This window comes from Helicoverpa armigera, chromosome 13, assembly GCF_030705265.1.
Source record: "Helicoverpa armigera isolate CAAS_96S chromosome 13, ASM3070526v1, whole genome shotgun sequence".
NCBI classification, from domain to species: Eukaryota; Metazoa; Arthropoda; class Insecta; order Lepidoptera; family Noctuidae; genus Helicoverpa; species Helicoverpa armigera.
The window spans coordinates 5,493,536-5,518,713 of record NC_087132.1 but is presented as its reverse complement, the minus strand read 5'-3'; the positions used below and the strand labels follow the sequence as shown (position 1 = coordinate 5,518,713).

General features: G+C 39.1%; 1 protein-coding gene across 2 annotated transcripts; it reads left to right on the top strand.

Annotated features, from left to right (window-relative positions):
- The first annotated feature begins 1,071 nt into the window (after positions 1 to 1,071).
- Positions 1,072 to 24,963, top strand: LOC110371603 (condensin-2 complex subunit D3). Of its 2 annotated transcripts, none has more exons than XM_064037440.1 (21): positions 1,072 to 1,875; positions 1,959 to 2,119; positions 2,427 to 2,546; positions 2,887 to 3,030; positions 3,164 to 3,230; positions 3,401 to 3,522; positions 3,829 to 4,026; positions 4,590 to 4,745; positions 5,705 to 5,857; positions 6,158 to 6,339; positions 8,082 to 8,241; positions 8,534 to 8,663; positions 8,746 to 8,826; positions 12,325 to 12,459; positions 13,036 to 13,312; positions 13,571 to 13,720; positions 14,007 to 14,143; positions 15,077 to 15,295; positions 17,620 to 17,693; positions 17,940 to 18,077; positions 19,880 to 24,963. In XM_064037440.1, the coding sequence occupies exons 1-21, from the start codon at positions 1,224 to 1,226 to the stop codon at positions 20,081 to 20,083; spliced, it is 3,660 nt and encodes a 1,219-aa protein (XP_063893510.1). In that variant the 5' UTR covers positions 1,072 to 1,223; the 3' UTR covers positions 20,084 to 24,963. The 2 variants fall into 2 exon arrangements, with proteins under 2 accessions (XP_063893510.1, XP_063893509.1); XM_064037439.1 differs by having other exon boundaries at positions 3,395 to 3,522.
- The last annotated feature ends 215 nt before the right edge of the window (positions 24,964 to 25,178 follow it).

The window sequence follows — 25,178 nt, the reverse complement described above, 5'->3', positions numbered from 1 at the left end:
CCCCGAGCCCTCTAGTAATGTGCTCAAAGGCCATTCAAAACCAAAGTGGACTCAAACTGTCACCCTGGAATATTCCCCGGTCGATCTTCCGGTCCCTTCAATTTAGCATTGCTCCATACATGACGCAAGAAAGGAGCGTAGAGTTGTATTTATTTTATACAACTATACCAGTACCCTCTTAAGCCATGTATGAGGGACCGAATCGCCGACCGAACCTGTTGGCTGATGACCATATCAGTGTGGAGCAACTCCTAAGTAGCACGGGACCCCTTCTTACTTCCATTTTGAGAAGTTGACATAATTGAATATTTTTATATCTTGTATGTCTCCAGACCTCGGGACTACAGAGTCCCGGATTTTTGGGAGGCGAACGTGGGGCCAAAGCCAGCACGCTGAACGCCGGTTCTGTGCTAAACTATTGCTAACTATGGAGGAAAACTACTTGGGCTATTGTGATGGGATGTTAGTGGACAAGGAATGGGAAGACTATGGGAACTATGGCACCTGCCGATAACAATGTTTGCACACGTAAAAATGTCAGGTGGAGACTCGCCAACTCACTTACTGGACTCTCGGGAATCAGTCACTGGATAGCAACAAGAGGGCAACAGGTACATGAGCGGCTGAGGGGTGAGGATACCTCGGCGGACTTTAAACGCAGATCACGCGCTCCCTCTGGGTCCAGCATCACCGGCCCACTCGCCACTTACCACGAGGCACCTACCCTCCGACACCTACCCTACTCTAGCGACTCCACTCTGACCGGCCGATGAAGGCAAGCCAAGAGGCAGGAGATGGGGGACAGTATACTCTCCCTGGAGCACTCGGATATATAGCCCCGCGGGGTCGCTACTCCCCGTCATCCGCCTCAGATGCCCTGCGGGGTTATTATTATTGGGAGAGTTAGAGGAGAGATTGTTGGTGAAAACGGGCACAAGTCCTTAAAACTAAGATGTTCTTAATTGCCGGTAATTTTTGCTTATTGCCGTTACAAAAGACACAATTTAATTGGTCGTCTCGGAAGCACCTAATGCTTCATGGCCAGCCAGCCAGCAGCCATTTTTGTTTGTTTATGTTTGGAAATTCTGAATGAAACGTCAAACAGAATGAAATTTATTAAAATTCCGCCTTTGACTTGACATATTCATGCACTCGATAAACATACATAGAACTTTAAAAACTGTTTCAATTGAAATAGCCATTTGGGGAGTGTAATTGTGACAATGGCTTTAATAAATCAATTAAATACTTTGCGATTGGATTATTTGGACCATGGCTGGGTGCAAGCTATTTACAATTCGGAGTTTCTGGAGTTTGATGATTTGCCGCCAGAATATGAGGACTTTACGGGCACTTTAGAAATGACATCTTTATTTGCAGATATAATACGTTCAACAGAAAATTGGTTAAACTCTGAAGAAATACCTCCAAATGAAAGGACTTGGGCTCAATTATCTCACTTAATTCCTTACAAAAAGATTTTAGCTATCATAGCATACTACATAGATCGCGGATGCAAAAACATTGATACCAGAGAATATAGAAATCAGGCATTATTAGCATCTCGAGTTTACTACAAGTTGCTGTCAATACCAGGATACAAAGCTTATAATATATACCACTCACAACTGTTTGCCCAGTCACTTACGTGTTTGGTATTTCCAAAAACTATGTCCTTGCAAAGGAGCAACCTCAGCCCCAGGGCTCTTACGTCAGAACTGAATTCTTTGCTGGCCGACTTGGTAGCATATGTTGCAGATTTGAAAGCTGTTGTTGGCAGTTTACACCTGTCTCCAACAGATATGAATTTTGAAGATATTTTAAGCAATTTGGTAGATGTGACTAGCTGCGACATAGTCACTAAAAATAACATAGGTAAGGCTTGAATAATATAAAATAATGCTCTATAAATTCTAGGCTTTTATGATGCATATTAATAAATAATGTTTATTTTTTAGATAAAACAATTCTTCAAAATATAATTGGCATGATACTGGGTATTATCGACGGATTATTGCAAACAACAAATCAAGAACCAAATGAAATTGCAATAATGCTGCTGTTTAAATGTATGATACCCAAGTTAACAGCATCATGTATGGAACACAAGAGTTCTGAGGTAAGTTCTAATAAGATATCATTAAAAGCACATATCAGGGCATATATGTAGGGCAAGAGCTGTATAAAATTGTAGTATAGCTTTTTTCTGGACTACAATATACTTAAATGAAATATTACATACTTTATGCTTGTACTCTACATGTTTAAGGAGCAAATGTTTGCATGTAATATATTATATAAAAAATAAATTAAATAATCATTAATTTTAACGTTAAAATGCTGCAATCCCATTATGTATCATGCTATATTTATTTGGTTCTGTTTGAGAAGAATTTTTGACTTAACAGTTACTATTTATTTTTCAGAATTTAACACAATCAGCGTATGTGACATATTCATTTTTGATAATAACTAAATATGGCACAGCAGCAATACCAAGTTATGCATTGATGATTGAGTATTTATGCTACACTGCAGATGGGCTGGTAAGATAAACATAGTACTTATACAATACTATATTATAGAGTTAATGAACATTATAGTGCTGACCTTAAATGAAAATTATTTATAACCACATTATAAAGAAATGAATTATATTGAATGCCATACAATTTGTCATTTGAAAGATAAAGATAAAAAGTAATTTATTCAAAATAGGCTGAAAATCAGCACTATTTGAAGGTCACGTCTACAAAAGACAAGTGTATGTGTTTTTGCTGTATTAAATGAAAAAAAAAAAATATAATGCCTTCATATTTGGTCAAAATGGGTACAGGTATGCTCACCTACATGTGATTATGTTATGACACTTTTCATGGTTTACAGGAACGCTATGAAGTTCGCGAGCGTAGAGCTGAATTAGTTGTAGGTTTGATGTCTGCTTTGACTCCACTGCCTTTCAAAAAAATCTTTCAATGGATAATAGAATTATCCAACACAGCGAAACTGGTACATCGACAGGTTGCAGTGGTACGTAATTGTGTTTAAAATAAGCAAGTGTATTAGAAGGTAGAGTAATTTTAACTTCCGTTAGATTGAGTATGTTATGAGGTTAATAAGTGAATAGGCATAATGGATTTCTATTAAATCATTTTTGTTTCAGGAAATTATGTCTCATATGATAGAAAAAGATATTAAAGAAACTCCTCCAGAACATGACAGGGAATCAGGTATGTTTCTTTGTTCGATTATTCTTTTCTTTTATATGGAATTGTTTTTTTTTTTAACATTCAAAATCCTTTTTAATTTTCGTAACCGTTTTTCACGGTTACACCCATGTCCCGGAAAAACTTCATATACTTCATACAATAACTATATTGTAAAATCCATATAGTTTTAGCTGATACAACTGAAGAACAAGAACCTCAACCAACCAACACTGCAGTTGAAGAAATGACTGACAGTAGACCTCATTCAGGTGATAATATTATAATGGCCTGCCAACAGACTAGTGCAGTAGACGTACGTATAACTACTAGTATAATTTTTTTAAAGTTATTTCAAAAAGCTTAAGCTTTATCATTGTAGCTACCACCTAATTAACTTCCTATTGTCTTGGCTCTCCAATCAGATACAAATCTTAATTCATGCACCAGAAGCACACAAACATAAGTTAATTTGTTTTCTCTTAGTATAAGTGAATTCTACTTTTTTATGAGAAGTAAATATCTAAAACCAGAAACATCAAGTTAAATAAGTAATTGAATTTATAGTTGACTATCCGGCTGAACAGCAAGGGCATATAATATTTTAAGATGTTTGTTTCAGGGGCCAGGGCTTCCACTTTCAGATGTGGAAAGACTGAGTCTGCTACAAGAACGACGACATAGGGTGCCATACTCGGAGATCTTTCGCGCGGTATTCGATCGAGTGAACGATGACTCGGGATCATTGCGACAGCGCGCTCTCGGATTCTTTACATACTGTCTGACCATCCAACGCCCAGTTATGGTCAATGCTATCAAGGTAAGCTTATTGAACTTTTAGAAATGGCCACCATTGTACTCTAAATCCTCATATTTTAAACGTTTTGTGACCTGTTCATGCAAATTATTTATCAATAAATTCAAAGGTATTTCCAGAAAAAATATAAATATATAATTATCAGCACGGATAATGAGCTCTCGGCGGAAGAGTGGGGATCGCTTTGCGCACTGTACACATAAGGCAATAAACCAATAAATCACTTCTGCACAGGTGAAGGTCAGGGCTCAATATCCTTGTAGATGGAGGCGACCAGCCACTGCCGAGAGGTCACGAAAGTCGTCTTTGGTCCTCGTGGCCCCTCTCTAAAAGGCAGAAGAAGGCACAAAAGCTGAGGTTTTTAGTGGGTGCAAGCCCCACATAACCTCACCGTCTCCCCGGGCGGTGTGTGTATGCGTCAGGCATTTTCCTCAGCTGAAACAAAAAAAAAAAAAAAAAGGGCTCAATATCCTTGCCGATGATTATACATGATATTATGATATTAAAAACAGTGTATGGGCAGTAGCTAGTTCGGCACGTTGTTATGCCATGTGTGTTGGTGTCAGGAAGTGAACGGTTTGGGCGCGGTGCCGCGGCTGCTGGTGGCGGGGGCCCGCAGCGCGTGTGACGAGCGCGCCGTGGTGCGCAAGGCGGCGGCGCTGCTGGTGCTGCGTCTGCTCTGCTCGCGCTGCATCCCCGAGCCCAGGCCCGACGACGTACTCGTAAGCACACCTTCTATTATACTAAACAAGTTATGTGCTAACCTTATGTACTTCCCTTGTGTACTCCCTTATCAGGTTTTTTATTGTCCCACTACTGGGCACAGGCCTCTTCTCTCACAGAATTTTTAACCATATCGGATGGATGTTGCCCTTGTTTTGAGGGCTGTATATACCCCCGATGCCACGACATCATTTAAAACATTGGTATTGATGGCATATTCGGACAAAATAAGATTGAATGTTCTTTGGCAAACATTTCAATCATTCGTCTCCCTGATGTGTGTAGATCATGTAGGTTAACCGAAAAAACATGATTTTACAGCGGAATCCACTTTTTAGGGTTCCGTAGCCAAAATGGCAAAAACGGAACCCTTATAGTTTCGTCATGTCCGTCTGTCCGTCTGTCCGTCTGTCCGTCTGTCACAGCCGATTTACTCGGAAACTATAAGTACTACAGTGATGAAATTTGATGGGAATATGTGTTGTATGAACCGCTACAAAAATATGACACTAAATAGTAAAAAAAAGAATTGGGGGTGGGGCCCCCCATACATGTAACTGAGGGATGAAATTTTTTTTTTCGATGTACATACCCGTGTGGGGTATCAATGGAAAGGTCTTTTAAAATGATATAAAGTTTTCTAAAAAACATTTTTCTTAAAGTGAACGGTTTTTGAGATATCAGCTCTCAAAGTCGTAAAAAGTATGTCCCCCCCCCTCTATTTTTATAACTACGGGGTATAAAATTCTAAAAAAAATAGAGGTGATGCATGCTAATTAACTCTTTCAACGATTTTTGGTTTGATCAAAGTATCTCTTATAGTTTTTGAGATAGGTTGATTTAACTGTAATTTACGGAACCCTTCGTGTTTATTTTTGAAAATTTATCATGAAGAATATAAATAGATGTTTTTCTTTGATTAATTAAGAGAGTTGATAGGTATGTGTATGGTAACTAGGTCCTGGTGAACCTGTGTCGCGACGCCAGTATTATAGTGCGGACGGCTGCTATCAGCGGCTTGGGCGAGCTGGTGGTGCTGCGGCCGACGGACGTGGTCGTAGAAGCCTTCCTCACCGGCCCCATGCATCAGGTCACTGACCCTGAAGCAAAAGTAAGCTTTCATTTAATTAACTACTTAAACTAGTACTTAAACACTCCAAAACAACAAACGTTTTTCTCCAATGTATAAATGCCTTACCGATTCAGAACGCCCATATAGGTACAACTGTTTTTGTTGTTCAAGCTAATGTTCCTTGCACAAATCATACGATTGCGTTCTATAACCAAAAATTATAGGGCAAAAGAGAGAGTTACCAAATGTCACTGTATGAAAATTTGAAGCCCAACACTAGCAGCACAGATGAAAGCTCACAAGTATTAGCAAACATGGAAATACGTTATATTATTTCAGGTACAAGAACAAGTGCTGAATCTAATTGAGGATGTACTAATCAGACGAGTGAGTCTATTTAGAGGGCCAGATAAGGAAGACCCGCTGCCGTGGTTGATCCTTGCTGGCATATTGCGCCGGAAAATGAAGAGACACTTGCAGAAAATCTGCTTTATGATGTCCAAGTCATCTCAATGCATCAAGTGAGATAAACAATACTTTAAATAAATAAATATGCATAAGCGTAAGAATATAATTTAAAAGACGTTTTGACAGGCTGTGGTTTTAATATTGTTTTGTTTTTTTGTAAAAATTATGACTTGGTTAGTTAGCACTGCGCTTCCATCCAGTAGATTTTGTTAATGGAAACCCTAATAATTAGATCATGATCATTATCTCAGCCATAGGACGTCCACTGCTGAACATAGGCCTCCCCCTTAGATCTCCACAGATACCTGTTGGAGGCAAGGAGGACAGACGACCTTTATAAGGTCGTCTGTCCTCCTTGTTGGTGGACGTCCTACGCTGCTTGCTAGTCCGATCTATTATTTCGATCATATAAGTCATCTAGACACACGGCAGTGTGTCCGCCAAGTTCGAGCAAAAAAAGCGACACACCGGCCGTGGGTTATATTACACGAACCATTTCGGGCCAAATTCGAACACCCTATAACTCAAAATCTATTTTGTTCACGCATAACAAATTTCAAGTACCTGTTGAGACCCCCTCACTTATCTAAAATACAAAATTTCATTAATATACCTATTGTAGGTCTTGAGATATTGACGTCAGAAAATCGCTATTTTTACTATACACTCACTGACTGACTGACTGACTGACTGACTGACTCACTCATCAAAAACCTAGACCACTTCCAATGGTCGTATTGACTTGAAATTTGGCATGGAGGTAGGTCTTTATGTCAAGGTAAAGGGAAAAATCTGAAAATGGTCAAGTGTGAGTCGGTTTTAAAATAATGAAGGTGTTTTATACCCCTAAGGAACTAAAACGAACTAAATTTATCTATATTGATATAATGTATCTTCGAATGGTCGTACCGATCTGAAATTCGTTACAAAGGTTTGTATTTAGTCAAAGTAAAGTAAAACTCTGAAAACGGCCAAGTGTGAGTCACTTTCGAAAATAACGAATGTGTAACTTTGATCCACAAACATAATATATGATAACATGTCATGTCAGTCAGTTGGTAAATCTAGTTCATTTCTTTGTAAGAAGCGTGCATATTAAAAAATCTGAAAGATAGAATAAATGAGTAATTTCCTTAACTAACTTAGTCATATGAAAAAAAACATTGTCTGTAAAGTCGTTTTACTGACGATAGTTGAACGTGACAACGTGAGTAGCTGCCGATTGTGCCTCTTTGTCGCTCGCTGCGTGCTCTCGCTTGCACTTCAAGCCTTAAGCGGAACGCCTCAGAGCGAGGTAACGCCGCATGAGTCATGTTTTTTCGTGCGTGCAGCCGGCTCCATCGATTTATAAGACGTTGTCACGTCAAAAAATAAAATAAACAACCTTACAAAAATAAATGAAATCCCACCCAAAACATAAATGTGAAAGACTGCCAAGTTCGATAATATGGGAACGCTTCGCCTATAAAAGAAGTGAGATCTGAATAAGTACCAAGTTCCATACACATACCTCAGTTAAAAATAGTTACTTTTTAATGATGTTACTTGGCAAGTTTTAATAGAAAATTAAATACTTGATTCATTGCATTTAGTAGGTTTATAACAAGGTGTGTGAAAACTTGCCAAGTAGCATCATTAAAAAGTAACTATTTTTAACTGAGGTATGTGTATGGAACTTGGTACTTATTCAGATCTCACTTCTTTTATAGGCGAAGCGTTCCCATATTATCGAACTTGGCAGTCTTTCACATTTATGTTTTGGGTGGGATTTAACATAGTTAACTTTGTTCGGCAGTCACCGGCTCGTGGACAAGCTGAGCACCCACCTGGGAGCGCTGAGCGACGAGCGCGACGTGCAGTGCTTGCTACTGCTCACCTGCGTCGCCAGGCACGTCGACTATCCCGACGTGGGATTCGTACTCGACTACTACTACAAACTCACTGATAATGAAGATGTAAGCACTCTTTAATCTATTTGCAATAGCTTTTAAAATTTAAAATAAATTGCTTCATAATAATTTTAATATTGTGGTCTTAAGCCCAAGTTCACCCACAACATAAACGTGTTTTGTTAAGAGAACTTTTTACTACGAAGTTTCATGTTTTATTTTCAAAACGGACGTGTTGTTGGCGAAATTGGGCGTTAAACTAATAATAGACTGACTTAAAGTTGCTAATATGCCAATTTAAACTAACGATGATATTTCCTTCTCAAATAATGAACATTTGTAATGTTTATTTCCTTAGCTGCATGACGTTCGAGCGTTGTCGCTTACCTTGGACTTGTTGGGCTCGTGGTCACGGTTCGTGCTATCACACGATCGAACTCTGTTGCGGGATCATCTCGTTCGCCGTCTAGCTGCAGCAACGGATGATGGTACGACACTCCTTATTTAATTTACTTTGAACAAAGGTAGATGCTCTTATTGGAATATTCTAATTTTATATATCTTCCCCAGGATGCCGAATATGGAGCGCTCAGCTGGCAGCTCAACTAGATTTTGATAATCTGTCGTGGGCTACAGAAATGATGCAGTTGTGTAAGTCTAAATAACGTTTATTACCTGAAAATAATGAAACATGACAGCGACAAATTAAAATCCATTATAGGGTTGTTAGATCAAGCGCCTACTTTGCACGGTACCAAAGAGAGTTTTTTTACAGTAAAAGTTATCCCTGTTATATAGTGCAAACGAAGCGAATATGATGTATCAATAAATTAAAATGAAAGTTGCACATTATCAAATCATGGCATGCATAGGCCCATAGATATATACCTTAAAGACTAACATACATAATATATTATACAACACTGTTAGTATATAAAAAGCTTAAATCTATGTTAGTAACACTTCACTACGCACTATGTCACTCCGTGCGGTTCTGTGGTACTTGTCCGCGGAAGCGACGGAACACCACGCATTATACACTCTTTTGCAAAAAAAGCGGGCACCTATGCGAAATCTTAGTTTTAAGGACTTTACGTGTGTTTCAAAGGGTTTTAATGGTTGTAGTATGTTTCTAGCATCAAAAGGGTTAGCCAAGCATGCGTGAGAGTGTATTCTAAATTTGAATTTTGTACAATTGCTAAGAAATTGGTTAAACCTTGTTTTGGACTAATTACTGGTAGAAAGTTCGTCGGTGTTTTAAAAAGTTTTTGAAGTGATTTTCAGAAAAATTATAATGCAGTTTTAATTAATGATTAATGTACCTTTTTGTTACATCAAAACATTTTTGAAAAACTATGCGTATTTGATAAAATTTTCACCTGATCTAAATGGGCTATACTGATGATTGATGGCAATGTTAAGAGGTGCGGAATTTTATTGTAAAGCGTTCTACTGTTTAAATATTGTACCTACGTGTTTTAAAATATCGCTTTTTCATAAATAAACACTATTTAGAGGAGTATCAGTACCTTGGGCTGCGACAAAACCAATTTAAAGTAAGAAGTGCCGATCACAACTCGTCTCTTATCGGACTTTGACATTTAAAAACAACCAAATTTTTTGATAAATGTTAAAATTAACCACATGAGAAATGATGAGGAGGTTTAAAGCTATCTAAAAAGTCAAATTATTGCCGCGTTGAAGCTCTCGATAACTCCATAGGTATCGGGTTACTAAACAATGATTTAGCTGAAAGGGAGTCAAGAATTCAAACTTATTGGCCAACCGTATGTTTCTTAAGAAATGAGCAGATAGCCACTTATTGTTATGATTTAAGCAGGATAGTGCTGTAGATGCCAGAAAATCTCGGTGCAGGCAAGTTTATTTAGTAAAATGTCCGTGGGATGAAAACACGCCATTTGAACGCTCAGACTCTTAGATCTTCAGAGGTCTACGGAGTTTCCCAAGAGACGAGGTTGTTTAAAAATCAGTAATTACGAGACCTTAAGATCTCGTGCTCATAGTCTATGCACTATTTTCTGTATTTTGTAGAATTTCAAGACTTTTAAAAAGGGATATTATAAATTGCATATCAAATAAATAATCGCCTATCAATAAATACTCATAATTTATATTCTTTTTTACATCAAATAATTTACTTCACTACAAATAAACTAAATGTTTAACAAAACTCAAACTGCAGATAATTCGAAATTATACATCAATATGACATTACTTTTTTCCTTATAATGCAATACAGTTAAATTTATTCTTGTACAAAAATACTACATACAAGCATTAAATACTGACTGCACAGCAAATTTTCCATATTTCATATCAAAATAACTATCCCAGTCGCATATTAATCAGTAAGTACAACAAAACCTGTTCATCATATTTGTCTTAATTTTCAAGAAGCCATGCTCGGCAAATTTAATGATTATTATAACAAAAAAATCCTGTCACATTGCATTATTTCTAAAAGCAGAACAAATTAACTGAAAAATTGAAGCTAATAACGAAAACGAATCGCTGCAAAACCGACTCCTCGTAGTCTTGTTTGCCCTATCCCTAGAGTGCAATTCAAAACCGCGTAGGCGCGGAGGGGCGAGGCGGCCTGCGAGCTGAGGCGCAGGTAGTTTTAACGCTCGCCGACGCGGTTGTAAGCCGAAGCTGCGGTGAGGCAGAGCCGGCCAGTAAGCCGAAGCTGCGGTGGTGAGCGTGAAAACCATCTGCGACGATAAGCTCGCATGGGACCGCCGGAGCCACGAAGCGCCGGAGCCGTGACAGAAGCCATGCCTGCTGCATGTTGCATGCTTACTTCCATATTGCATGCCTGCTTACATGCTGCATGCCTGCTTGCATGCTTCAGGCTTGTTTGCATGCTACTTACAGGAAAATAAAAATTCCAAAACTATGCCAAAAGATGATTCTGACTATAAACATTCTGAAATATGATAGTTCTGCCTTTTAATGACTACTAATATGAAATGTATGCCAAAAGGAAGTACTGACAATTACTAAAAATGCACCTGCCCCATTTGATCTATATGTGCAAGCATATCATCGGACTTGCGATCCGACTCAAGTAAATGGCGCCACCGGCAGAAGCTAAAAATGTGCCTATTGGGCAAAAAAGGAAGCGTGGACGCTTATTAATAATTCAATAAATCACAATTTTGTATTTAATTTTATATTTTTTTGCTGATCTCATTATGTGGTAATTAATAAATAATAAGATGACTGTGACTAATAAAATGCTGTTTTATTCAGAAAAACTGCTGTAAATAATATAAAAATAGAAGCTATTTTGAAAGAAAAAGAGTTAACATGTATAATGTGCATTAAGATTGTTAGCTGTGCATTGATGAAAAAGCTTTTGCTTTAGGAAAAATCGCTGTACGCTGCGAAAATAAATTGTAGTGTGTTTAGTGATATTTTGAGTTGAATATTTTGCTGTGCAATCAGTAATTTTGATGTGAATTCGGAATCTTATTGCATAGAAAAAGGATATTTTTTGATTTGCGTTTAAATACTACCCTTTTAAAAATGTCAAAGTCTGATAGGAGACGAGTTGTGATCGGCACTGCTTACTTTAAATTGGTTTTGTCGCAGCCCAAGGTAAAACATACTCCTCTAAATAGTGTTTGTTCATGAAAAAGCGATATTTTAAAACACGTATGTACAATATCTAAACAATAGAACGCTTTATACTAAAATTCCGAACCTCTTAACATTGCCATCAATCATTAGTATAGCCCATTTAGATCAGGTGAAAATTTTATCAAATACGCATAGTTTTTCAAAAATGTTTTGATGTAACAAAAAGGTACATTAATCATTAATTAAAACTGCATTATAATTTTTCTGAAAATCACTTTAGAAACTTTTCAAAACACCGACGAACTTTCTACCAGCAATTAGTCCAAAACAAGGTTTAACCAATTTCTTAGCAATTGTACAAAATTCAAATTTAGAATACACTCTCACGCATGCTTGGCTAATCCTTTTGATGCTAGAAACATACTACAACCATTAAAACCCTTTGAAACACACGTAAAGTCCTTAAAACTAAGATTTCGCATAGGTGCCCGCTTTTTTTGCAAAAGAGTTTATTTGCATGCCAAGTAAATATGTATGTGTATGTAGCGGAGCGTCGCGTGGCGGAGTCGGGCGACGTGCTGGAGGCGCTGCGAGCCGCCGACCTGTCGCTCGTGGCGCCCGCGCCGCCCTCGCCAGTGCTGCTCAAGTTCTTCCTCAACGCGCTCAACGATCCGCTACCAGGTGACTAAACTAATACGCATACTTTATTTTAAGTATGACAACTTGTGTAAATAAAATATACCTAATACCTATATTTTATTTTAACTATGAGTTGTGTTAATAAAATTTTACTTAATTACAATGAAAACTGTCGTGTTACCTCAAAATTGGAAGGGTAGAAACAGTAGTGCCCTGAGTTTGATTACACAGACACAGAAAATCTCTCCACAAACTGCCTTCATTGCCGCCTGTTTGGTCGCGAACGTCAAAGATTAAAAAAAATGCTCCCCACGTGCCTACGGACAGGTTCACCGCGTCGCACGCGGCGCGGCCCGCTGATCAACCGCATCGCGCAGTGTTGCGAGGACTTGTTGTATAGACACGAGCACGCGGAGCGCAAATCCGCGTCGGCCGTCACGCGTCCGCGTCGGCCGCGGTGATTGCGTGTGCGAGAGCTTATATGCGTCAGTACGCACATAACATACATAAGATTATATGACGTCGCTATTGACTTCCTTAACTGGAATAAATAAGTTTCTTGTCAAGTTGAAAAAAATACTATTTTATAACTGTAGTATTTTTTGTTTGTTGCGTCAGAGTGGGACGAGGTGGTGTACGGGTCTTTGGTGGCGGGCGCGGGGCGCATGTGTGTGCGCGAGCGCGAGGCGGCCGCGCAGGTGGCGCCGCTGCTCGCCGCGCTGCTGTCGCGCCCGCGCGAGCCGCTCAACGTGCGCCTCAACTGCTTCGCCGCGCTCAGCGACATATGTGCCAGGTACGTGACTGCGCCGCTGCTCGCCGCGCTGCTGTCGCGCCCGCGCGAGCCGCTCAACGTGCGCCTCAACTGCTTCGCCGCGCTCAGCGACATATGTGCCAGGTACGTGACTGCGCCGCTGTGAGCCCAATGCTGTCTGACCGAAGGGTTGCCCAGGTAAAAGACTTGAAGAGGTCAGATAGACAGTCGCTCCTTGTAAAACTCTGGTACTCAACTGCCTCCGGTTAGACTAGAAGCCGACCCCAACATAGTTGGTCAAAGGCTCGGGTGATGATGATGATGACTGCTATTGACAAAAATTGTAATTCAAGCTTCAATTACTCGCAGAAATATAATATGATCAATGTTCACGTTACTCAGGTACACGTGCATAGTGGAGCCGCTGCTGGGCTCGATGTGCGACTGCCTGTTCACGGAGGCGCCGGCGGCGCTGCGGCGCAAGGCGGCGCGGGAGCTCACGCGCCTGCTGCTGGGCGGCTTCCTGCGTCTGCGCACTCCGCTCTACTACCGGTTAGGGAATACCTGTGATGCCTGTGTATCTTTTATATACGTATAAGACTTAATCCGTCGTACCACAAAAAAAATTAAATGTCTGTTGAACACTTATCTAAAAAAAATCAAATTATAATGTTGAAGTAAGGTCCGTTTTGCAGCCTTTTTAAAAAGTGCGAAGTGCTACCTACCTTAGTACGTTTGAATAATTCTTTCACTGTTGGGAAGCTACATTATCTGCACTGGACATAGGCTATGTCTTATCCGTATAGGTAGTATATTAATAAAGGACGTTTTCCTAAAGGTACTGCGCACTCCTGGCGGACGAAGACGACGATGTTCGCGAGCCGGCCGAGTACTACGTGACATGCGGCCTCACTACTGACTCGATCTATCATCACTTCGTAGAGTGTGTGCTCTATTATAACCACGAAGAGAAAGGTTCGTTATTCACATATTTTATTATAAAGCAACTGCTGAAGATAGAGAAATACACTCTTTTGCAAAAAAAGCGGGCACCTATGCGAAATCATAGTTTTAAGGACTTAACGTGTATTTCAAAGGGTTTTAACGATTGTAGTATGTTTCTAGCATCAAAAGGGTTAGCCAAGCATGCGTGAGAGTGTACTTTAAATTTGAATTTCGTACAATTGCTAAGAAATTGGTTAAACCTTGTTTTGGACTAATTGCTGGCAGAAAGTTCGTCGGTGTTTTTTCAATATCTAAACAATAGAACGCTTTACACTAAAATATCGAAACTCTTAACATTGTCATCAATCATCAGTATAGCCCATTTAGAGCAGGTGAAAATTTTATCAAATACGCATAGTTTTTCAAAAATGTTTTGATCTAACAAAAAGGTATATTAATCATTAATTAAAACTACATTATCAGTTTTCTGAAAATCACTTCAAAAACTTTTCAAAACACCGGCGAACTTTCTGCCAGCAATTAGTCCAAAACAAGGTTTAACCAATTTCTTAGCAATTGTACAAAATTCAAATTTAGAATACACTCTCACGCATGCTTGGCTAACCCTTTTGATGCTAGAAACATACTACAATCATTTAAACCCTTTGAAATATACGTAAAGTCCTTAAAACTCAGATTTCGTATATGTGCCCGCTTTTTTTGCAAAAGAGTTTATTTTAGCGTTTTCGTTTAAGGTTACGTCATAAATTATACTTCAATTTATTGTCAATCCAAGCTTTCTCTCGCATTCATCATCGTCTCAAAGGATTGTTTTGCTCCCACTTAAAATTAAAAACTAAACAAATTCGTATGTATTTTACTTGTGCTCATAATGGTAAAGTATTAAAAAATATATGTTTTCTTCATAATTCCTATAAATACTATTTTCAATTTTATTAACAGATCGCATAGATTTCGACGACCGTCAATTGATCTACGACGTGATGCTACAACGTATGTCAATAGTACAAAAGCTCAACATTCAGTGTCGCCTCGCGCGGGAAGTATTGGAGCATGCCGCCGATCTGACTGACGAAGGCGATGGGGAACTACCCCCGGAAATTAACGCTGCCTTACTCGACACTATCACTCTCCTTTGTGGACCTAGGATGAAACTACCTAGTGAGTATAACATCTTTTTAGATTTTGTAATCATTAAAAACAATAAAGCTTTAATGGACAGACTCAGACAGATCAGTGACAGATTCTCATAGAAATTCTGCACTAAGGAAGGGCTTAAGTAACCATTAAATGTCTCTGAGTGCGGGCGTAAAATAACTTGAATTTAATTCCTATACAGCCGCGTGTGCGTTCGCGCAGCGGAATGTTGTTGAATTTAAATATTTTAATTATGCAGATAATTAGTGTAAGACGTCCTATAATTGTGTATGGTAAATAAAAATTTGTGTATGCAGCCATTGTGGAGAAATTCACTAAAAACAGATTCCGCTGGGCGAACGTTGGCGAACGTTGTCCTGGCGGAACTTTTTTTAATCCATAGACTTTAGAAGAAAAGAGATTTGTCCGAAAATTAGTGTGTATTTGTGTATAATTGATTATGTATGAATGAAATTAGTGCATGCATAAACTTCGGAGAAATTCAAGTTTCCGCTACGCGAACGTTTGGCCATTAGCTAGTTTTCATATAAAGCGCTTACATCGAGAGCTGTAGATTTTTACATACGTTGTTTTGAATTTGTTTATATTTGTTTAAAAAACAGATTTAGAAAAAGTCGTAGGGTTTAAAAGATAAAAATATAAACGTAAAATACACTTATTAGGTCTTAGTTCTTAAAGTATGCAGTTTGGGGTCTAGATTTTCACGTTTGCACAAACCTTGTAAGTGTCTCCAACATGTTGCCAAGTATCAATGATGTTCCGTTAGTAATTAAAAAGTTATAGGATATTTTACCATGAACAGATCACTGTTTACAAAGCAGTCGAATATCACGACGTTCTAAAGGAATTGCATGGTAAAATGTATGCCAATAATTAGTTTAATCATTCAACTATTTACTTGCAAAATTTCATGTCATTAAATTCAGTAATTAAAGAAAGACAATTATAATACTGACGGAGCATCGAAACCCTACATAATCCGACCAAGTTCGGATAGCTACAAAAAAGCGGCCGTGCCATATGTCTAAGCAACGTTCTTAACTTGGAAGGTTAGTATATTTATTAATATGGTACAGTTGCGTACACAAGCGTTAGGAAAAAATAAAACAATTGCATTTCTTGAGTGAAAAATATTTGTTTAATAATAATGCCACTATCTACGACATTTTAGTTAAAATACGTAACGTTTATTAACGTTATTTTTAATCACGTAGTTAAGTAATTTATGTAAGTAATGATAATAAAAATATTTTTGTACACGGATATTTAAATAGAGAAGTACTTGTTAATTGAAGATTTATTTTTATCGTAGATAGTGGCATTATTATTAAAAAAATATTTTTCAATCAAGAAATACAATTGTTTTATTTTTTCCTAACGCTTGTGTACGCAACTGTGCCATATTAATAAATACTAATCTACCAAGTTAAGAACGTTGCTTAGACAATGGCACGGCCGCTTTTTTGTAGCTATCCGAACTTGGTCGGATTATGTAGGGTTTCGATGCTCCGTCAGTATTATAATTGTCTTTCTTTAATTACTGAATTTAATGACATGAAATTTTGCAAGTGAATAGTTGAATGATTAAACTAATTATTGGCATACATTTTACCATGCAATTCCTTTAGAACGTCGTGATATTCGACTGCTTTGTAAACAGTGATCTGTTCATGGTAAAATATCCTATAACTTTTTAATTACTAACGGAACATCATTGATACTTGGCAACATGTTGGAGACACTTACAAGGTTTGTGCAAACGTGAACTAAGCATACTTTAAGAACTAAGACCTAATAAGTGTATTTTACGTTTATATTTTTATCTTTTAAACCCTACGACTTTTCTAAATCTGTTTTTAAACAAATATAAACAAATTCAAAACAACGTATGTAAAAATCTACAGCTCTCTATGTAAGCGCTTTATATGAAAACTAGCAAATGGCCAAACGTTCGCGTAGCGGAAACTTGAATTTCTCCGAAGTTTATGCATGCACTGATTTCATTCATACATAATCAATTATACACAAATACACACTAATTTTCGGACACGTCTCTTTTCTTCTAAAGTCTATGGATTAAAAAAAGTTCCGCCAGGACAACGTTTGCCAACGTTCGCCCAGCGGAATCTGCTTTTGGTGAATTTCTCCACAATGGCTGCATACACAAATTTTTATTTACCATACACAATTATAGGACGTCTTACACTAATTATCTGCATAATTAAAATCTTTAAATTCAACAACATTCCGCTGCGCGAACGCACACTACAGCCGCAACGCCCATTAAGTCTTTCAGATCTGAATCAATTTTTCATGTAACTTTACAGAAAAACAAAAGCCGTCCGAGGTGAATGACATAGACGAATTGCAGGAGCGTGTCACCAATAACATTGTCTCTCATGTAAGTAGTTTTATATATTTGTCGTAATTTTATTCATTTCCAGGTATCGGTCGGCAGTATCTCATAAGAATGCCCTTAAATTATTTTGTATAATTTATTAATACATTATATGTTTTTTTATTAATAATTGCAATTAGCTTAATTTGCATTATATAACTGTGCAACTAGCTCGACATTTCGAAAGACCTTTTATAGGCCTATTTGAAATAAAAAAATGACTGACTTTGAATGTATTATTTTGTTTAGAAAATGAAGATCACCGTAGCGGAGGTGTTAGTGCCCGCGGTGCTGAGATTGCACTCGCGGCTCAAGTCGCGAGGCGGACAGATCAACACTTATCTCATTCACATTGCTAGTGACTTGCTGAAGGATTACGAACTAGAGGTAAGATTCATCGTACGTAGCATCGCGTTTGTCTTCCAGGCTGTGTACAGTTGAGTGCAGATGTATCGTTAACAATTTAGCAAATTACAAAAATAATTTAAAATACTCACGACAAACATACCTGTATAGTTTTCCCATTTTAATAAGGAAAATACTAAATAAAAACATTCACACAAATATTTTTTATGAAAAACATCAACCATACACAATTAGGCTCAGAAATTCCAATGACATACAATTATACTTACCGCGCAAAAACTATGGCAAAATAAAAAGAATATACGAAGGTGCTGCATTGTATAATAAAAAAGTTACCTACCAAAGAATATTAAAAATGCAAAGTCCCTGCAATATTAAAAAAAAAACTTACAAATATAATTTTGTCAATCTGAGCGCACCTTAGTACAATGTCGCTTCCAGTTGTTCGTTCTCCCTGTATGTTTACAATTTAACTACGCAAGTATTTATCCAAGTACCCTACATTTTTTTTACTTTTTATTATTTATTTTCAACTGACGTGAAGAAAGAAGTTTTGCTATCTGTTACTGAACGCTGACGTTTAATCATGTTTGTAAATTCATGTTTGAGTTTTCTAATGTAAGTGAACTGTAATACTTATGGGAAACTAGCTTTCGCACGCGACTTTGACCGCGTGGATTCGGGATTTATGGATTTCCGTTCGGATTTAAGTATAAGAAGTTACGGTATCCTTGAGTTAAATCAGACTATTTCATAATCGTAAGTAACAAGTAAAAACCTTCGGAATTATAAGTTTGTTGAGCTCTTTCAAGAAATATCATTTCCTAGCTAAAGAGTTAATACAGGTTAGGATTCCGTCAGGTGTATGGGTGTGTTACATATTCTAAACAGAATTGATGAATAAACTTACTTAGAAACTGTTTCTGTATGTGTTTTGTGTAGCAAACTTTATTGTAATCTAGGTTGTATACAAATATTACGTAACTGACATAGAACTCCGAGAAACTGTTTTAACAAAAATATCATGGATGGAATCAAAACAAAATCACATCTATCTACTTATTTTAAATACCCGAATGTAAGGAATCTTCGCAGCATGATAAATATTATTTAAAGGATTGTGGTAAAACATTTATATTTGCTATTGGGCATGGCTTGAATACGGCTGTCAGATGAAATACAACCTTCTTGAAGTGCGATCCTAACAACATTTCATCTCCTTTGTTACCCATACAAATACAAATTTGTTATTTCTAAACATCTTATTTTGACCATCTTAGAGATAGTAAATCCACCCATTATGGAAGACCACATAAGGATTACTTCCTTCAAATTTCAAGACTCCACGTCCGGCGATGCAGACTTGCGTTAATCCGTCAGTCAAGACAAAGGATATTATATACAGGAATGAATTTTATTCAGTGCGCAAACTTTGTCAACTTATAGTTAAATGAGTTTTATAGATACGTATATTTTTATGTTGTTGTGTTTTAGTACATGTTTATTTTGTAACCGATTCTACCGACTATTGTCATCATAGTAAGCAAGGCGGCAACGCGAAACCCGATTCCAAATACTCCGAATAGTTAGTGTCCATATTTTGCTGATTTTAGGGTGCATAATAATATGAAAAAATGATTTTTATTGATGATGCAGATATGTTCTGTTATTTGCGCAATGCTTAAAATTCAATCCTGTATATAGATAAAATATCTTAACAATCATATAATTTGATCATCTAATAAAATAAATATTTACTTAAATGTTCGGATAAAACGTTATTCTGTAGTTATCTGATTTCTCAAAGTTACTTCCATTCACAGATCAAGGAGTTATTTGAAGACAACGTGGAGCTGATGAAGTCCATCCAGCTGTTCCAAGAAACGATCGGGCTGGAGGTGACGTTCGGCAACGTGCGCAACCTGGTGACGTCCACCGCGCCCGCCGAGCCCGACACCCCCCGCGCCCCGCGCCGCCGGCCCCGGCCCCCGCCCGTCACGCCGAGGAAGCGGGCTCTGCGCATTTGACACCCGTACTTGACTATAGACCTCGACGATATGCCCATCTACGATGACTTCCGCTCCAGAAACATCACCGTGCGGTCTCTGTCCGCATCCGACACTTCAGACAATGAACGGTCGACTCCTGCTGACGAATCGGCTAGGTCTGACCGGGCGAGTTCGCGTAACCAGTTACCGGTGCCTGCGGCGTCGCAGCGGCCGGCAACTCGCGCTAGAGGCTCGCGGAGACCCTCCACTGCACGGCGAGTGTCGCCGAACACTAGACGAACGCAGAATATATGTTGTTTACCAAGATCAGTATCGAGTACTCCCAGAAGGACAAACGTTCCTCCGAAGCGTGGATACCACGCGCCTACGCCAAAATATTATGACTATTTAGATTTTCTAAGGAGAGTCATGAAATTAAGTCAACATCAGATAGCACGTACAACGGGTCAGTCATTTGCGCAACCAAGTCCTATAGTGAGTCCGGCAAGAGATACTCGCAGACGTATCGTTCGTACAGAGAGTGAATCAGATGATTTGTTTGATAAAGTAGTAAGACAACCCAGCACTTCTAAAAAGTCAAGAGATCTGTCGCAAAGGTCTAAGCGTCCAGCTAAAGATACATTTGATTATACAAAATTACCTCCTAGCACTTCTCAAGGGGCACACAGTCAGCTCACACAGTTGATTAGTTCAAGACGGCCGCCGCAGCATTCTATTGATCGTGGAAAATCTCTACCCAGCTTTACAAAAGAGGCACAAATTCTGTTGACAGATATCGGGCGCAGTTTGGATGATTTATTTGACTATACAAAAACTCTACCCTGCACTTCAAAAGAGTCACAGCGACTACTTGAATGCTCTTCAATGGGTGCTCGTAGACGGTTTAGGGAAACGAGGCCTGTTTCGGAAGATTCATCTGATTCTACGTCCTTACCAAGAACACCTATAAGTTATGGTGGTCCAAAAATTCGGGCTAGTCCGGAAGGTTCCGCGCATTTGCGGCGAATACATCCACCTGAACGTTCCTCGTCGGAAGACCTTTCCATTGATACATTTAGTGCACTCGGACTTAGCCAACTATGCGCTGATTCAGATATTGAGCTGTCACCGACGACTGACACATCGCGAGTCGCATTTGCTATTCCTTCAAAACCTTTACCTGCTGACCGTAACCCCGAGAAAAATAAAACAAAACTAGAAGACACACGCTTGACAAAACGTGATCGGAGACAATCAGAGACAGTAACACGTCCACATAAACTGAAGCCTAGCTTATCTGTCTCGTTACCTCTACCATCCAATTTTAACGCTGAAATACTGAAAAAACTTCAATGCCAAAAAACTGATACAGGTCGCTTTATAAAAGTAACATCTGCAGAAATGTCAAAAGATGGCAAAGCTGAGGTTCAAAGCATCTTAAAGGAAGATAAAATACCGTCGAAGCGCTCACGCAATATATCGGAAGGACAGATTCCGAAAAAAAAACAAAAACTGTCAGTATCTCTGCCTTTGCCACCAAATATTGACTTAAAATCATTGCATGCAAGACGCTTTTCTTTAGAAACTACACCGACAATCGCAACAGAAATCGCAACTGAGTGTGTCCCCGTAGTTTCACTTCCCGAAACCTCAAGACTCGAAACTAATACAGCTAATGCTGCGGCGGATGATATAGGTGAAGGTTACATTTGTCCTGTACCTGGCCTCTCGTAGTGTCGAATCGCCTATACTTAGAGGTATATCACCCACTCCAGTAGAGCCAGTAATGTATGTTTGCGAGCCAGATTTACCAAGTGTTGCACCATCACCATTGCCTGGCGTTTCCAGACAAAACACTGATTCGTTTAGATTTAAACCCTATCCAAGGTATACTGCGCCTAGGCCTTCGTACCCACGATACCCACGACAGTCATGGAGAGCCTCAGCTGGTCAGTACAATTCATCAACTGGGTTATCAAGATATGCATCCGGCTTCGGTACGGGATATGGTTCAGGACCTGCAAGATATACACGTCCTTTAAGACCCGTGAGCCCTACAAGGGGTGGATCACGGCCGCCTTTTGTTCAAAATCGACACTATTTTCGTGAATCGAATCCACCTACATACTATACACCTAGGACACCGACGTTTTCACCTGGTCCGTTTACAGATCAGTTTGAGCAAAGAAACAATGTGCCCCGACCATCAATAGCTGAATCAAGTCAGCAGAGGTATCCTTTTGGTTACTCAAGTAATGAACCATGGCCAAGATCGCATTTGTCTCGCGGACCTCCACCACAGAGATATAACGTCCGTCACCCAAGACAGCATGGATATACCTCAAGATATTCACCTTATTCATATACGAATAAGGCTCGTAGGAAGTAAACAGCACAATTAATATACTGAGTGTTTCTTTACGCGGTCGGCACTGGCGTCTGTCATGTAGGTACGAAACAGGCCATCGTCGAGACTCGCGTATATAGCATATCAGCATGGTGCTTCTTAAGACAATAGTGAAGCAAGTAAAGTGATTTTAGTATTGTAAGCGATTTCGGCATTCAAAAGGCGTCACGTAGAATGTGGCCTACAAATTCAGGGTAAATGTTCACTAGGCTAATTATGTAAATATGTTTAAAAGTGCATCCACGCTACAGTTACGTTTTCCTTAAAAACAATTTCAAAAGTGTAACATAAAGGGGTCTACACACCAAAGCCGCTGACCCGGCGGCACAGCCCGGCGGCTTAGTGCCGGCAGGTTAACCCGGCGGCTTCAGAATGTCCAAGCCGAACGACTTTGCCGGCGGCACGACAGCCGTGGCATGTGGTGTTCTAGTAATTGCCAAATACTCTTGGCGCATCCACACATGCCGCCGGCTTATGCCGCCGGGTTTCAGACCGCCTTGCCGCTGAATGCAGGCCGCCGGTTTTACCGGCGTTTGCCGGCGGTAAAGCAACAACAATACCACTCCGTATCGAAGCCGCAAGTAAACTGCCGCCGGCAACCAAAAGCTGCGCGTGCTGCGGCTTAGATGCGGCAAACGCCGGCGGCATGGCCGCCGGCCATGCCGCCGGCCGTGCCGCCGGGCATGTGTGGATGCGCCATTAGAAAGCCAGCGGGAAACTGACTGAGTGAGTGGAGAGGGATGCCGTCGGCATCGGCATGCTGCCCCGCCGGCTTGCCCGCGCGGGCGCAAGCCGGCGGCATCATCATCATCAGCCTATCGCAGACCACTGTTGGACATAGGCCTCTCCAAGTGCACGCCACTGAGATCGATTTTCGGCGATTTTTGTACATTCAAGCCGGCGGCATGAATGTACAAAATAAGCCCGGCGGGTTGGGCCGCCGGGCTGTGCCGCCGGCATCAGCGGCTTTGGTGTGTAGAGCCCTTTTGGTAACTTTTGTGGAAATTTGCTTAGGGATGCTCTTCGCTCCATATCGCGACTGTATATAATAGTCACTATAAAAATTTTTGGAAATATGGCTCTATATGTAACTGAGGTTTGGATGCATTTTAACTTAAAGTTAGTTAACTACTGTACCAATTTTGGTCAGCGTTATAAAAATTATAATATCTTAGACTGTGTAAGAAAATATTAGTACATATTTATCAACGGATGGAAAAAATATTTTCTGCGCATTTTTAGGATAATGTGCAAAATAATATGTCAGCTTTGGCTTTTTGTTGCTTTGATTTGACGTTTTGGACGTAGTTATGCAGAAACGTTCCAACCCACTGTACGCGTAAATGCTTATATCTCAAATTCAACTTGAATTTCAGTTGTATTCTTTTTTATTCTAACTAGTAAAGGTACTAGAGGTTTTATTGTTGAATTATATTGAGTTTAGATAACCATATGCTACATTTTAGGCTGTTCAATCACAATAACTCGATTTCGGGTGACTTGTGGGTTGGAACGTTTCTGCATAACTACGTCCTTTTGTAACTGCTATCTTTTGATTCTCTCTGACTTGAATATTCACACTCATTAATTCGATATTGAATGGTCTGAAAACAATTGCCGTCTTGTGAAAATAATGTTTGTACAACCCGTGCCGATAAAGAATGGGATTAGAAATCGTGACAGCTGTATTTACCTCTCGCTCATACACTATAGCACATGAGCGAGAGTTGAATACAGCTGTCGCGATTTCTAATCCCATTCTTTATCGGCACGGGTTGTAAGTATATTTTTTAGTCTTACACTAATTAAAATAAACTGACATTATTGATATTAATATTTAACTTTTAAGTTTGTTATTATGTATACATATGCAAACCAAAACACACCTGAAGGAAATTTGAAAAACAACTATGGCTTTACTAGCATTTCAAGGGAACTTTATGTTTGCAATCGAATATAAAGTATTCCTGCTATGTACCGGCACTATTTATAAGATGCTATGAACACGACGACTCTGACACGAACAGCAACACGGACGTCGCATATGTTGCAACCAATGTGGAACCGCACTTGTGTACATATAGGCCAGCGTTTGTATCTCTCACCGGAAAATATGCGCCAATGTGGTGCAAGTAAAGATACTAAAGTGTGAACTGCAATTTTGTATGATAAAGCAAACGTCTGTACGGTATGCCTGTCCAAGTGACGGTACCATAATAAAAAATCTCGTGTAATAATCGTCGATGACGCTTTGGGTAGTCGCCGTGTGCATAGGCCTTAGCTATGTGCCAATATTATTTATTTATAAACAACGGTTGTACAGATGGTGTCTTTTGGCCTGCATTAAATCAAAGAATTCATATAAATGTATATATTTAAAGTTCTATTTACAAGTTTTTGAATATATTCTTCTTATTGTGAAAATACTTATTAGATAGTTTCGGCATGCGAAGATTGTCTTTCTATTGTCGAATTAAAACTTAAATACTTATAATAAATAATATCATAATCATCTAGACTTTTTATGCCAATATCTGCCCAACCTTTTCTCAATACTATCAAGTCTATCTGACCTCCGCAACCCAGTAACCGGTTAACCTGAGAGCCCTTAGAATAATATTAGTTCTCAGATTATCGTCTAGAGTCTAGATGGTCGTAACGACTCTCAAAGACGGATAGATACATCTGTGAAGACAGTGCAGTAGATAATTTGTGCAAATATGCTTT